Here is a 15009-nt window from a genome sequence, read left to right as displayed (position 1 = left end):
GTCCTTTCTATCTTTCCCCCTCGCTCTGCTGCTGCCATGCTGCAGTGAACACCAGCAGTCAGATTCACATTGAAATGCCTTCATTTAGCTTCACCTCAACCCTTTTCCCCATCTCCATCTCCATCCCCTTCCTTTACTCTGGCACACAGTCAGTCGACCACATCCCACACGCTTATTAAATCCAAAAGACTGAAAAAGAGAGGTGGATCTCTTCTTAGCCCCAGTGAACCCTACATTCACAGATCCAGGCCCCCGTGGAGGATACACTGACTTTGATCCTCTCTCCAGCAGCCTAATTATACAAAAAGAATATTCAGATGAATATTTTAACACAGAGAGGATGTGCTTTTGGGAGCGTGTAAAGGTCTGCCAGATCCTAAAAAGACCTCAAAGTTTTACCAAAATCCACCCGGGGGCTGATTGACCCTCATTTCACACACAAACAGCTAATGAATGGACGGATGAAATCAAAATGTAAACTGGTTATTATATCCCACCCAATCTGACCACAGTGTAAAGCAGTCAGGTACAATCCCAAGGTATATGTGCTTTACTTTATTTCTACAGCTTTAAACATCAACGATACATTTCAAAAGGGAAATACTTTATCTATCATTGATTTTCCTTTACAGACAAACATGATTTGGTGAATATGATATGTGTTGCGATATACGGGTATTGACGTAACTGTGATATAATGATGTTAATATAATAATGCTTTGTTAATAATCCATTAGAAAGTCATTGTTATAGACTCACTCCACGATCGTATTTGGAATGTAATGAATTTGCCAAAAACGGTTAAAAACGCACAAAAACGTTAGATGGATTTGACAGGAAGCATAACGTTTTCATTCGATATCACTATAATGACTTTATAATATTATTTTTTGTGAAAATCTAATGTTGTGACAGCACTATTGATGCATTATGACACAAAACTGCACTGATGTTTCCAGTTATCTGCATGATTTGTTATGCTCAGGTTTGGTTTCGCTGTGAGTCATCAGGTGGATGAAAAATATTCCACCACAAGTACAAAATATTGCATTTACAATTCTGCTTAGGTAATGGAAAAACAGTATCAACAGTATCCTTAAACGCAGAGTACAACAATAACAATTTTTTAACATGTTATGTTATTATTTCGATTTCTACTTAAAATCTTAATCTGAAATGTTACTTTAACCCTCAGATAACTGTTATTGAGCAATGACTGCAATATTTCTAAGTAAGTGAAAGTATAACGGTAACGGAAATACTCAAGTAAAGTACAAGTTCATCAACATTGTTCAGTACTCCAGTAAATGAGCTTAGTTTTAAAATACTTAAAGGTGGGGTAAGTCAATTTGAGAAATCGGCTCGAGATCGCTAGAATTTGAAAATACACAACCGGAGAAAATCTGCCACTTCCTTATAGAGCCCCTCCTCCAACACACACGAACGCGCACATGACCAATGAGGGCACGAGATAAGTTTGTGCCCCGATGGAAGGCTGACAGGCAGGTAGGCCATCCAATCCGTTGCCCGGCTAAACGGATTGGTTGTACTTTTTACAGTATTACGGCTTCTACAGATGACATTTTTTTATGGATTTGTTGTCAAAGCACTTCAGATATTCATTGCTATCGGGATGTTAAGAGCATTCCATGGAATATAACAAAAAGTGTATCTCGAGCCGATTTCTGAAACTTACCTACCCCACCTTTAAAGTACTTTTCTTTTTATATTTTAAGTACATTTAGCTTATGAAGAATTTTAAATGCATGACTTTTTTTTACTTAAAAATCATTCTCTTACTTTGTGGTTGCAGCTTTTTCTTAATCAAAGGATCCTATGTGCATCTTTAACAGTAACATGTTGCATGTGAGCAGAGAGAACTCGAGGGTACATTGTGTCACATTACCAAGACAAGGTGGGAAGTACAGATTAAGAGGAAATGATGTCAAACTGATCAGCTTCTCATGTAAAAGGCCTCTGTTTGTCTGAAAGGAAGTGGCTTTGAGGGCAGTTGCAGAATGGCAGACAGGAAGTAGGCCGCACAGCAGGTTTCATCCTGCTGCCATGGCGATGGCTGCTGAGGGATGTTGCCATTGGTCGCCTCGTGTCCAGAGGCTGACAGATAATAAATAAACGTCCGGATGACAGGAGGTGGATTTGTGTCCCCAGAGTGACATGAGAATGAAAATGCGCGTCAACTTCCCCGAAAGAGACACACCGACTGACACAGGAAGCACATATCTGTCACCTACGCTATCATGTTACCCCACACACCAAATATAATGTGGATGATGAGAAAAACTCACTGTGAACTAAAAGATCTTTCCTGTTAATGATGACAAGAAATCTATTAAAGTGAACACGCTGAGATTTAGATCATGCACCTGTCGATACAAACCTTAGCATGCAGGTAATGTGTAGCTTCCCTGAAACCAACGACGATGAGCTTACCTTGAATGCTGTGCAGGAACACTTTAAGACCCGAGCGCAGCTGTGGATGTTCCACTCTTTCAAACTGCTTGGAGAGTCTGTTGAGTGCACTCTGGAGAGACTCGTGCCTCTTGATCTCTGCCCTTATTGCAGTGGAGTTGACTGACTTGCTGCTGTTCATCCTGACACATGGATCTCTTTTTTAAACTGAAGCTTAACGAGCCTCGCTTCAGCCCATTGGAACTCCCTTTGGCTGCTCTTGTTCTCACAAGACGAACGCAAACTGTTCAGGACGCAGTAAAAGAAGCTGCTGCGCCTCAGGGTGTCTCTCTCGTTCTCACAGACCACAAAGTCAACGCACGACAAAGTGTCTCAGTTTCCTCCTCAGGTTCAAACTGAACTGAATTCACTTCCTTATTTCAAACCATGTTTTCAGAATACACGGCAGCTCTGAATGCTGCGGCCACACAAGTGAAAAGATGACGCGAGCTTCTCACACAACACTCTTCACTGCCAATAATAAAGAAACAATAATGTAATAACACATTCATTCTGAAACTTTAATGCGTTGAGTCTTGGTTATAAGACACTTTTGGCTGTGACATATTCACTGCTGTCAGAAGTTGTGTACTAACTTGATAGTATTACATGTTTGCTTGCCCTTTTTTTAATTATGTGTATCTACTTATTTTAATGTTGCCTTTCAATGCTGTCCCTTTGCAGTTGTAACATGTCCCCGCTGTTGGACATAAAGGATTATCAGCTTATGAGTATTTCTATGGAAGCTCCTGTTAAAGGATGTGTCGGCCTAACATTGTGCCACACATAGGTATCAGGATGTGCTGTCATAATTCTGCAGAGCCTTTTGTGAAACAAGATGATTAAGCTTGTGAGAATATTCGAATTACACAATACTTTCCCCTTTTCAAACCACAAGTCTCTTTCAACAGAAGTTACATGTTGCTTGTTTGCAATCATGTTATCTATTCACACACATTTTAGCAATCACATTCATAATCCGATTTTTTGTTGTGGACAAAACTAAGTTGGCAGTGAGTCAGATGCGAATGTTTATGTTCTGGTTTGTAATTCAATATGAGCATCTCCATGCTCCACAGCAACAGGATATTAGAGATTAACTTTCTGAACCGTGCTATTTGCGGAATTGGTTAGAAATCTAATTTATGAGGAAATACATTACTTTTAATTTAAAACAGAGCTCAACATTTCCCTGTTTTGTTGTGGGTCATGCTGTAGAACAGATGTCTCCCTGATGTGCAGGCCTCATTGGGTAATCATTGCAACAAGTGTCCTGTCATCACCACAGAGTTCATATCAAACTTAACGTGCTCACACACACACACACACACACACACACACACACACACACACACACACACACACACACACACACACACACACACACACACACACCACACACACACACACACACAACACACACACACACATACCATGTATACATCACTTCAGGGGACATTACATTGATTTACATGCATTTCCTGGAGACTTATCCTAACCTTAACCATAACCAACACATGCCTAACCCTAACCCTTAACCTTACCCTTACCCTAACCAAGTCTTCACCCTAAAATTAATGATCCCCCTCATGGGGACCTCCATTTTGTCCCCATAAGGGAGGCGAGTCCCCACACGTGACTATGTAAACAGATTTAGGTCCCCACAAGTATAGTAATGCTAGGCCACACACACACACACACACACACACACACACACACACACACACACACACACACACACACACACACACACACACACACACACCACACCACACACACACACACACACACACACACACACACACACACACACCCATCTCCAGTCCTTTAAACCCTTTTAAATGTTTTAATGTTATTTTATTGTTTTGTTTTTACATGTTTTTAATAACAGCTTAACTTTCCATATTAAAAATCTCAACACATGATGATTCCAAACGCAGTGTTTGGTTATATGTATGCTATGAAACACTGGAAATAAATATTCAACTAATTTAAGTTAAGACAATGTAGACTATAGCCTAGTTTTCACAGGTAGTTTGCATTTGCACTTGTTTTTTGTACTTTGTTTTGTTTGTGGTTGCCATTTCTTCAAGATAAATTCATGGTCATTTGTGACTGAAGTCTAACGTATGTGTGTTCAATCACTTTCCCCCCACCCCCTATATGTTTTTTTAAATATAAAACAAAGGTCCCATAACATTTGCTGGATCATAAATAAACATTTGTAGAATTGGAATCCAAAGCACTTCAGAACAGGCTGAAATATTGGATAGGTATAATTTAACATATAGTTTAAATATTAAGAAATTATTTTCTTTATCATTACAGATTTTTCCAGATTTGTTTTTTGCCCTAAAACGATGACGTATGGATTTTTTACTACGTCAGATGCGGTGTTTACGTCATCATCAGCGACGCCCTCTCCGCTGACCAAAAACATTTGAGTCCTGACGTTCAGCGCTGCGGAGAGATCTTTTATTTTATTATATTCATCTTTATTTATTAATTAGCCCATAGAGGTTTTTCGAATATGGTCTGTGGCGGCTTCACCTGTTCCAAAAATGCGCTTTGTTCCCTGAATGTGGTGTACATGGTGAGTGTTCAAAATGGATCATCATGCTAACTTTTAGCTAGAACCGTTAGCTTAGCCTTACTAGCTTCTGAATAAACGACAACTAGCTAGCAACGTTAGCTACGACACAGAAAGATGACTGATGTTTCCTTTTGTTTCATATGTTATGCTTTTATTTTGCAGCCAATTAAAGGTATGAAGTATTTTCTCTTCGGTGTATATTTTAAAACGTTGGTAATTTCTAGTGTACGGTAGCTATGTAGATAGACATGTAGTTATTTTAGCTAGCCTGTAAGCTATCGCCATTATGTGTACGAAGCTACCGTCAGCTGGGAGGCCGGCTGACCCCCTTAACAAATTAAATGTGAAATTGAGATTCTTGAATGGTTTATCACCACATCGCCTCTTTCCATTAGCCACCCGAGCCTGTCACAGCTAGATTGTATCGGTTCAGAGTTTGTTTGTGTGTCAGTCATGTGAGTTGTGATAGTCAACATGTTGACTTCATCACAGCTAACTCACCCTAAACTGATGGTTAAATTGAGAGACTGTACTTAATAACAATGGATATTTAGGCTTTGGTTAATGGTGTGGATTGTGTTATTTTGTAACTCTGCTCTTCCTTATATTTTTAAATGAGGTGAAATGAGGTTGATGGCCTGAACAATGTCAACTTAAAAATAACCAGCTGTCAAAGGCATGGGATGATACGAACATTAATACATCCAGATAATCATCAAAATATGTCACTTATAATATAAGAATTGTTTAACCTTAACATTTAGTTAAGAAACAAGTATGTTTTGATAACATAGGGGACCTACAGCTAACAAACCATCTTCGATGTGTTCATTTTAAATAATGAGGTCCCCTGTACATAATGGATCAAGCTAACCACATCATTGTGCAAATAGTTTCTTTTTCACATGATAATTCCTACATTTTGAAACCAGGCTGTATGTGTCACCTCTCTGCCATGTCAGTGTGCTTGAAAGGCACTGATGTGAGGATATAAGAAATGACTTCCATAACCAAAACCATGTTGTTTTGCTGGGCTGTTGCATTGTGGCACATTGACAGCTGTGTATTTGGTTTTAGTCTCTCGCTGTTACCTTACTGAATTGTTCACACACTGCCATTCGTTAAGTATTGTTGGTCAATGTGTGTCAGTGGGCAACAGGGCATTAATGTTTAACTGACCTGTCTATTTTATCTGCAATTCCTATGTACACTGAGGTGAATAGATTAGCCCATTCAGATAAGAACTTTGCATGTCAGGGAAATGTATCTGCTGGAAAGAGAGTACCAATGAAACAAGTAGATTATTATTAAGGTGCCAAAAAACAAATGTACGAAATTAGTTTAAAAAATACAATTGTTTAAATCCTATTTATACAATATAATGAATAGATCAAACTTCTTAAAAGGGAGGATTTTATGCATTTCTTTGCCTTTTTATTTTAAAAAGACATATCTTGTTGGTATTTTGAACCAACATATAGTACAACGTACATGTAGTTGAGAATATAACTGTCAGAATAATAATGGATTAATAAGCCCTAATATTGTACTATAATGGTTAAAGGTTTTGGCAACTCCAATATCTTTATCATCATGAGATGCATTCCTAATATTTTTAGAGATTATAGAAAACTTCTTGATAGTGTTAAAATCGTCTTAATTGTGTCTCACGATCACCTGCTGTCGTAACCCTTTCTAAGCCTGCCAGGTATGCACCGTGGGGGTAAAGGTAGCATTGCGTTGTTTGCTTTCTGTTGTGACACAGTGCTAGCCTCACTGCTGCTGAAGGGAACTCTTCAGACACCCCCCCACCCTGTCCCAAAACTTTGGAGCATGTGCACATGCCAGAAATCATGTTGGCAGATGAGTCACTCAGTGTCACGAGTGTGATGCTGCTGAGTGGAACCAGAACAGTGACGGCAGACGAAGAAAGGCAAGAAGGACAACAGTTCAACCTTTTGTGATCAGACAACAATCAATCAAAAATTGTAAAGTTATATTTCTTTTTTATAGTCATCAAGGCAAGGTAACTTTATTTATATAGCACCTCTCAACACAAGGCAATTCAAAGTGCTTTGCAAACATGAAAGACATTAAGAAAAAGGCATTTAAAAACAGTCATTAAAAAGCAAAGATAATAGAATAAACATTAAAAGACAACATACATAAATACAAGTTTACAGTGCAGTTTAAGATGTAAATAGTTCAATTAAAAGCAGCGGCAAAAAGAAAAGTCTTCCATCAATTAAAGAAATAAAAATGTAACAATGATTTCAGTGTTTTTAGATAATTGGAAATCCCCCAGATACCAGCTGTCTCATGAGCCAGAGGCATGTGAAGAGTTATTAGTATTTCAACTTTGAGTCAGCTTTTTTTCTGTGACTGCGCTTCACCTGCAATATTTAGCATTATTAGTAGGCTTGCACTTGTATTTGAATCCTCATAGAGTTCTTAAAGACCTGAAAACATAAGTAACTTGTATTTAAAAGATGACTGTTGTTTGTGGTAGCGGTGACTTCATGATGAGATCAGTCCCACTAAATGCCCGCTGCCTCAGCTGACTCTGGTTAACTTGCTCTCCTCAGCTGGTGGGGCTGCTGCTGATCGGGGTGGCAGCATGGGGGAAGGGGTTCGGCTTGGTGTCGAGCATCCACATCATAGGAGGGGTCATCGCGGTGGGCGTGTTCCTGCTGCTCATCGCTATCGTTGGACTCATCGGAGCGATACACCACCACCAAGTCCTGCTCTTCTTTGTATCCTTATTCGGGGTCAGGTGCAGTTAAATGTCACTGATTTGGAAATGGAGTTGCCTTTTCCATGTTCTTGCACTTTCCTTAACTTTGCTCCTCAGTACATGGTGATTCTTTTCATCGTTTTCCTGTTCCAATTTGGAGTTTCCAGTTCCTGCTTGGCAATGAACCGTGGGCAGCAGGTGAGATAGCTCGTTATGTCTGCATACATACATCGTTTGGAGACTGCAGGAAACTGGATTCAACGTAGGGGTGGGCGATATTGAAAAATATAATATCACGATATTTTTCAAGCAGTATCACGATAGACGATATTTATCACGATATTTTTTCATGTCGGTTATTATGGTTATTTGTCAAGTTACTTAACAGTACAAGCACCTACAAGGTAACACAAACTAAAACAAAATAGCATTTCAAGCTGGTTTTGATTCTGCAGTGAATCCCTGAATGAACAATTCAACAGGAGTTTTGATATGGCTTCCTCAGTGTTCAAGTAGGTAGGCCTACGCCCTACAACAAACGTTAACACTGGTTTCTTCACCAAGTAAAGTGCACTCTCTTGCTAAATAAAATAAAATATTCAAGGCACAGTTTCTCAGTATAAAAATGCACTTTCTGTTTTAGGCAGCACTAGCAGTGATGTAACATCAATACACATGAAAAGGAGAGTAAAACGTCAATGAGGAGAAGTCAGTGCCAAACAATTAAAATGTAATCTTTAGACTTGAAAGACTTTAGCATAACTGAACATCTGTTTCAAAAGACACAATATAAATATCTTATTGATCAAATAAAATACAAGCCAACAGAATCAACCAAGACAATAAATGAAGTGCAATACTGTCTGCATCCTGACAGTTTGGTTTTTACTAACCGTTATCAGTATTTAGTTACTTCGGTATCATTTGAAACGTGTATTACAATTAACGCAGCATAACGCAGTTCAGAAACCACTGTTCTGTCGCTTTTTAAAGCAACTTCGAGTTTTAACATTACCAGGGGCACGCAGGCCATGGTGGTGGCCGTAGGACGTACAATTATTTTCGGGGCTTCACGGCCAGACCGGCCGTCATGGCCGCCGTGAAAATCCTACCCTGGTGCACTCACATTCTATGACTGAGTGACTCTCTGTATCACGATAGATATGATATCTCTGAAAAGGCATATCGTGGAGACCTAATATCGTCTCGACGATACACATCGTCATATCGCCCACCCCTAATTCAACTGTTGTCTTATTTGCAGGAGACACTTCTGAATTCCACTTGGGGAATGTTGGAAAACAAGACGAAGACGGACCTGGAGAGCCAACTGAACTGCTGCGGGCTGCTCAACTCCACCTCCACCCGCTTCCAGTTTGAACAGGACCTGCTGAGCTGCCCCGCTGTGAGTCTCACATGTTCACATCTTCATCAAGACAAATGGCTGAAACGGTGCAACCGCGGAGTTAGGTTTCTGTGTAGTGAAACAAAATGAACATTCCGTATCTCAGACATTATATAAGGGGTTCTTTAAATACAAATGTTACTGCATCAGAGATAGCTGCTGCAGTCTCACTCTATAAATCCTGTTACACAATATACCCCCAGGGTAAGTTAAAAGCAGTCAACTTTCTGAAGTTCCCAGAATAGATTTTGGTAGAGAATGCTGATAACACTAGCTGAAGGCCTCTTTTCTGTGTCTTTGCTTCCAGTTATGCAAAAAGAACACTAGCTGTTTCACCTGCGGGGATAAAATGCTGAATCATGCAACCGAGGCTCTGAAGATCCTCGGGGGTGTCGGGCTCTTCTTCAGCTTCACAGAGGTGAGTGTCCGTTCTACAAACCTACATCTGCTCAGATACCTCATTCACACCAACGGTGTTTCGGGGCCGGTTCGGAGCTGGAGCTTGAAAAGCACCGGGTTTTCCTGTTCACACCGCAGAGGAGCAGCCTCTTAGCTCTGGAATCCGGTTCGTTTCAAGCACCAACAAATTGTCCGGCCAGAGCAAAAGCACCGCATACGTCACGCCTATGTCGAGGTGAGGGAAGCGGCGGGATCAACTCCTGAACAACAACAAAAAGTCGACGTTGTATCCAGCTTGTACACAACGATGGAGAAACTTAACAAGCAGCAGTGGTCCACTGAAGAGACCAGCTACTTACTGGGAATCTGGTCTTCCGAAGAGGTGCAGGGGAAGCTGGAGCACAATCGGCCATTGTTGTTGTTGTCGGTGTCAGCTGTGAGGGGTTTCCGCGCGGTTTGGCTTTATGAAGCAGGCACGCAACCGGTTACGTCATGACGCAAACGATGACGCATTGACGTAGCACCAGTCGGACTCTGGGCGGTGTGAAAAGAGCCGGAGCTAAACCGAAGAACCGGTTCTGAACCTGAAAAGCTCTAGCACGGAGCTTGAACCGGAGTTGCGTTGGTGGGAATGAGGTACAAGTCAGGGATAATGTGCAGCGAGGCGGTCATTATGGGGAAAAGAACACCCGACAGGCAGATCAGGATCCCGACACGTCGCTGCACATTATCCCGCTTATTACATGGCCACATTCTCGACAAAGTAACGATATGACTCCCAATATTAATTGAAATGCTTTTATAGATTTAGAAAATGTTTTTATTGATTTGAAAAAGTAGCAGACTATTATTTATTTAAAATGACATGCATCCGCTAAGAAAAATAGTCCGTTGTTATTGTTTGAACTACGTAGCAGGAAGTGCTTCCATAGCGTTTTTGAGGAGCTTTTTGATTACAGATTTGAAAACATCGCTGCTTGCTTTTAAAGTAGCACAACTCATTATGTCAAACCTTGGAGTATCTAGATATCCCTGCCCTGATGCCAGAGTAACTGCACACTGAATATGTGTCACCGTTTGATGTCTATGTCTGGACGGTTGCGTAAAAAGGAGGGTTTCTGCCCCGTTACTTCTCCGCTGTTTTCTTGTCCCAGTCACAGTTAAATCGAACAGACTTCTTTGTGCAGATGTGAGCGTCCTTAAGTCAATAAATCCTTGACAGCGGTCTGTCTGTTCTGGATTAACAACGTGTTCTGAATTGGCCAATCGGAATCAAGTATTCAACTAAGCCATGTAATAATAAAGATTATCCATCAAGTTCATATTGGTGTTTTCTCAGAGAGCAAATACTCCAGGAATCTCAAGGTTGTCAGTTTAGATGTTTGGACTATTAAAAATGGCAACATCAATTCATCCATCGTTACAATTTCTTGCGAGGGCAAAATAAATATGTGCAAATATTTTGGGTTCAGTCTAACTTTGGTGAACTTTAACACCGACATTTTGAACTGTGACCAATAGCATACTTTAATATATCTGTGGTGATACAAATGTAATTCATGGAGCTGTGTTGCTGCTGCCCCGTAAACAGCAGGCAGGAGAGCAAACAGTCTGCACGCATTACATTTGTTGTTTTTTTAAACATCTTAACTGTTTGACTTAACAACGAATAACAATGCTTGCATGGCACAACCACCACATGTTTTGTACTGAAGCCTAAGCTTAATCTGCAGCTGTGCAGAAAACGAGGTTTAAACAGAATAAATAGACGGGCAGAAAAAAAAGCTGCGCAGCAACTGAAATGATGATTTGGCATTTGAATGTGAGCGTTATGAATGAAGCTTCAAAGCTTCACTACAGCCCTGGTAGCTTATCACCCACTTATACTCCCTCTGACTGGATGTCCTCCATTCAGAGGGAATGTAAACAGTTTGCGTACAGTTGTGAGACAGTGAAGTAAACTGTATGAATATCCCTTTGAGTGAGGGAATGAAATCATGCACAATGCTGAGAGCAAAAGCCAGAGGGATTGTGATAATTATAATAATACCCTTATAGCCTTTTTAAAACCTGCAGTTACAACATATATTTCACAAAATATACACAAACAAATACTAGCGTCCATAACTACCTATTTACTATCATAATCCAAATACTTAGGAATTGTGTGCTGGCTTAAATAAACAAACCTATAGGCAACAGCAGCTACTCCATTCATTTATGGAGGTGTTTAAGTCGCTGCATTTTCAACAGTGTCTTGCTAATATATATTTGTTTAAAGGTCCCATGTCCTGGCCATTTCTACTGATCATAATTCCATTGCTGAGGTCGACTAGAATAGATTTAAATTGTGAAATGTTCCAAACTCACATTGGTTTCTCAAACAGCATCTCTGTAAAGTATGTGTATTCACTCTCTGTCCTAAACGGCTTGTTGGAGCTCCTGAAATATAAACATTGAGATGGTGTTGTTGTTCAACATCAAAGAACCTTTGTGCCGTGACCTGCTCACGGCACATAACTGAAATAAGCAGGGTTCTTACGGTCATTAAAAACCTGGAAAAGTCATGGAAATTCAAAATGCAAATTCCAGCTCCTGGAAAAGTTATGGAAAACAATATGTTTCCCAAAGTTTTGGAAAAGTCATGGAAATGTAACTCAAATATAATTTATATTTTAGCCAATCGCCGAAATAGTAATACTATAATGATAATAAATACTGTATCGTAATGAAACGTAAAATGGCATTTAACTGACGAGGTATTTTGCTGGTGAGAGATTTTAGTCGCTTTAGTCTATAGAAGCTAGTAAGCCTATTGGATTTGTTTTAGAGGCACAACATGTTTCAGACCTTATTTTCCTGTTCCATGTTAAAATAAACCATTTTCAGTGGTACCGCTGAGAAAGGGCAATTTGTTTGATCATGGAAAATCATCGGTGAAAAGGTGTATGAACCCTGAATAAGCCGACACCATGAATCTGTAGCTGTGACGGTACGCGGCCGAATTGCGTTTCTCACACGGCCTGCACGGCTATGACCAGTTCACAATCACGCCGAGATCATTTTGAGCATGTGCGCTCCTCAAGTGGGCTGTGAGGCTCCGGCGTAAAAGAGATTGAGATTTAAGTTTAATGTTTTTCACTGAAATTGTAGATTTCAATATTGCACTTCATATGTTTCTATTATCATTGTTGTCATTCTCTTTGTCCTATTATATTTTATAATCTATACACACAACATCTTTGAGAGGAATCTATCTTCGGTTGCTTTCCTCGGGGTGTCTTCCACTTCGATGTGGAATATGACGATTTCATTTCATATCAAAAAGGAAACGTTCGTCGAGGCAGTGTTGATGTGTTGGCCGTTTCCCGGCTACGGTAGTTTAACAACCAGCTCTACATCACCAAGCTAATGTTGAGATGAAGTGCGGACACATTTAGTTCTCTTTTCCTGTGTGAACATGCCTTTATTTATTTCCCCCTTCTGTGTTGAACAGATCCTTGGAGTGTGGCTCGCCGTGCGCTACAGGAACCAGAAAGATCCACGAGCCAACCCAAGTGCTTTCCTATAGGCGGCCCCCCCTCTACACAGCGCTGTAGGTTTCATACGCACTGGTACACATAGAATCATGCACACCTAGAGGCAGAAACACCGGCTTACAAAACCACCACCATACACAGAATGGACGAGCGCACGCAGCACCTGACGTACACTGAGAAACACACACACACACCTCCACCTGAGACTGAGAAACCACAACGACGACCTGGAACACCTGGATACTTGTGTATGAAAGGATAACTTGTCATGCCAAGGAGTGTGACTTGTTGGCATCATGACCCAGCCTTGATTTGAGTACCAGATTTCCAACTATGTAACAAGGGAATAGACATCTCTGCATGTTTCCTTCGCCTGCACACAAGCCTCTCAGTTGATTTGTAATCCCACCCACACCTACCAAAGGACCAACACAATGACCTGTATGCACCTTGAATTGGTCCCTCTTGTCTCTGATGTACTTCCACCACATAGATATCGGTATTGGTCAGTGCTGTGGGTGATGTGTAGAGCTGTAGACGTGTCCAGTGTGTGTTCTCAAACAGGGAAAAGAAGGAAAATACTGGACATGTGGTGTAAAGTAGTTTTTGAATTGTATGTAAATGTTCTTTTTTTGCCGCATTATGCCAGGATTTAACAGGATTAGGAAACAGGATTAGATGTTAGGTTATGTAGATAGTCCTTCGGGTTCAACGAATATTTATGAACTGTATCTGAGCCAACTAACTGTCACAAGTCGGAGATGCCTGAGAACGGACTGCAGCCTTGATGTTGTACATACACTTTTAGAAATCATTCTGGGTGGATTTGAGATGTAGCTTGCCTGCATAGTTGAGGTCTTTAAAAGGCCGCAATAATCCACCTTTTCTGTATTTACTATGTTTCTTTGTGTCACACCGTGATGTAGCTTAGCATATATTCTGGTACGTACCTTTACCTCCTGTGTAACTGGAAGAAACCACGACAAATGTAAAAAGATAATGTGGTTTTTGCTTTGAAAGAACTGGGTTAATTTGGCCAAAACCGCTCATCGCAAACCCAATTTTAGTGTTAATTGTGAACGTGTGCTATTGGTTGCAATTCTTTTCCTTTTTTTATATATAAATATTTTTGAATTATTCTTTAATGGAATGGTTCTGTTTTCAGCTCTTATTTCGTTCATCAGTGTTAAATGCTTTGTAAAGAAAACTGTGTTAAATGTGTTCAGGATGTCGGTTAATTTAAGTTTAAGGATGCCCATTGGGCTGAGGTTGTATTGTAGTTTTAATGATATAATTTTACTGCCTTGCTCGATGTTTAACTTTTCCTGTTGATAAATCACTGCTCATTAACTCTCTCTTTTAAAGGCGTGTTTTCTCTTTTTGAATTGCTTAAGGACTAACACAAACTGTATTTACTTGTCTTACTTGAACCTGTCATTTTGGCCGATATGGATTTCCTGCTGCTGATTTGGAGTCATCGCTGGTGTGAGCAAACTCTTTGACAGATCTTAAGCATTATTATGCCATATATTAAATCTCACTTTGAATTTGTGTGCCCTTGTTATTCAATTGTATCTTGACTTTTTGAGACTTAATTTTCCAGATAATAAAACCTCAAATTGGAAACTGTTTCCCGAGTTGTTGCTTGAGATGATATCTTTGTGTCTTTTAAAAATGAGTTCACATAATGATGTATTCAATGGGTTTTCTTCTTTTTAAAGTTTCTTTACTGTCTATTTGAAGCTTACTCTCTGCGTTACTGCTTTAGACTTCTACATTTCAGAGAGAAATAGTGTAGTCTTTTAGTCTTAATTAATTTGACAACTTTAAATGCTTAACAGATTCAAACAGTATATAGGTAAGAAAAAGT

At 39.9% G+C, this 15009-nt stretch overlaps 2 protein-coding genes across 3 annotated transcripts in view; one reads left to right on the top strand and one right to left on the bottom strand.

Moving 5' to 3' along the window:
* The window catches only part of agap2 (ArfGAP with GTPase domain, ankyrin repeat and PH domain 2), a 29274-nt gene extending 26469 nt beyond the window's left edge, over positions 1-2805 (bottom strand). For both annotated transcript variants that reach the window (XM_034087285.1, XM_034087287.1), the window contains exon 1: positions 2452-2805. In XM_034087285.1, the coding sequence (XP_033943176.1) occupies positions 2452-2611 (160 nt within the window). In that variant the 5' untranslated portion in view covers positions 2612-2805. The remainder of the gene's footprint in view (positions 1-2451) is intronic.
* A 2077-nt stretch (positions 2806-4882) lies between these two features.
* tspan31 (tetraspanin 31) lies at positions 4883-14765 on the top strand. The gene is made up of 6 exons (XM_034087326.1): positions 4883-5062; positions 7648-7815; positions 7914-7994; positions 9061-9201; positions 9509-9619; positions 13097-14765. The coding sequence occupies exons 1-6, from the start codon at positions 5000-5002 to the stop codon at positions 13169-13171; spliced, it is 639 nt and encodes a 212-aa protein (XP_033943217.1). The 5' UTR covers positions 4883-4999; the 3' UTR covers positions 13172-14765.
* Positions 14766-15009: the final 244 nt, after the last annotated feature.

This window comes from Pseudochaenichthys georgianus, chromosome 7, assembly GCF_902827115.2.
Source record: "Pseudochaenichthys georgianus chromosome 7, fPseGeo1.2, whole genome shotgun sequence".
NCBI classification, from domain to species: Eukaryota; Metazoa; Chordata; class Actinopteri; order Perciformes; family Channichthyidae; genus Pseudochaenichthys; species Pseudochaenichthys georgianus.
This window is presented reverse-complemented; position numbering and strand designations above follow the sequence as displayed.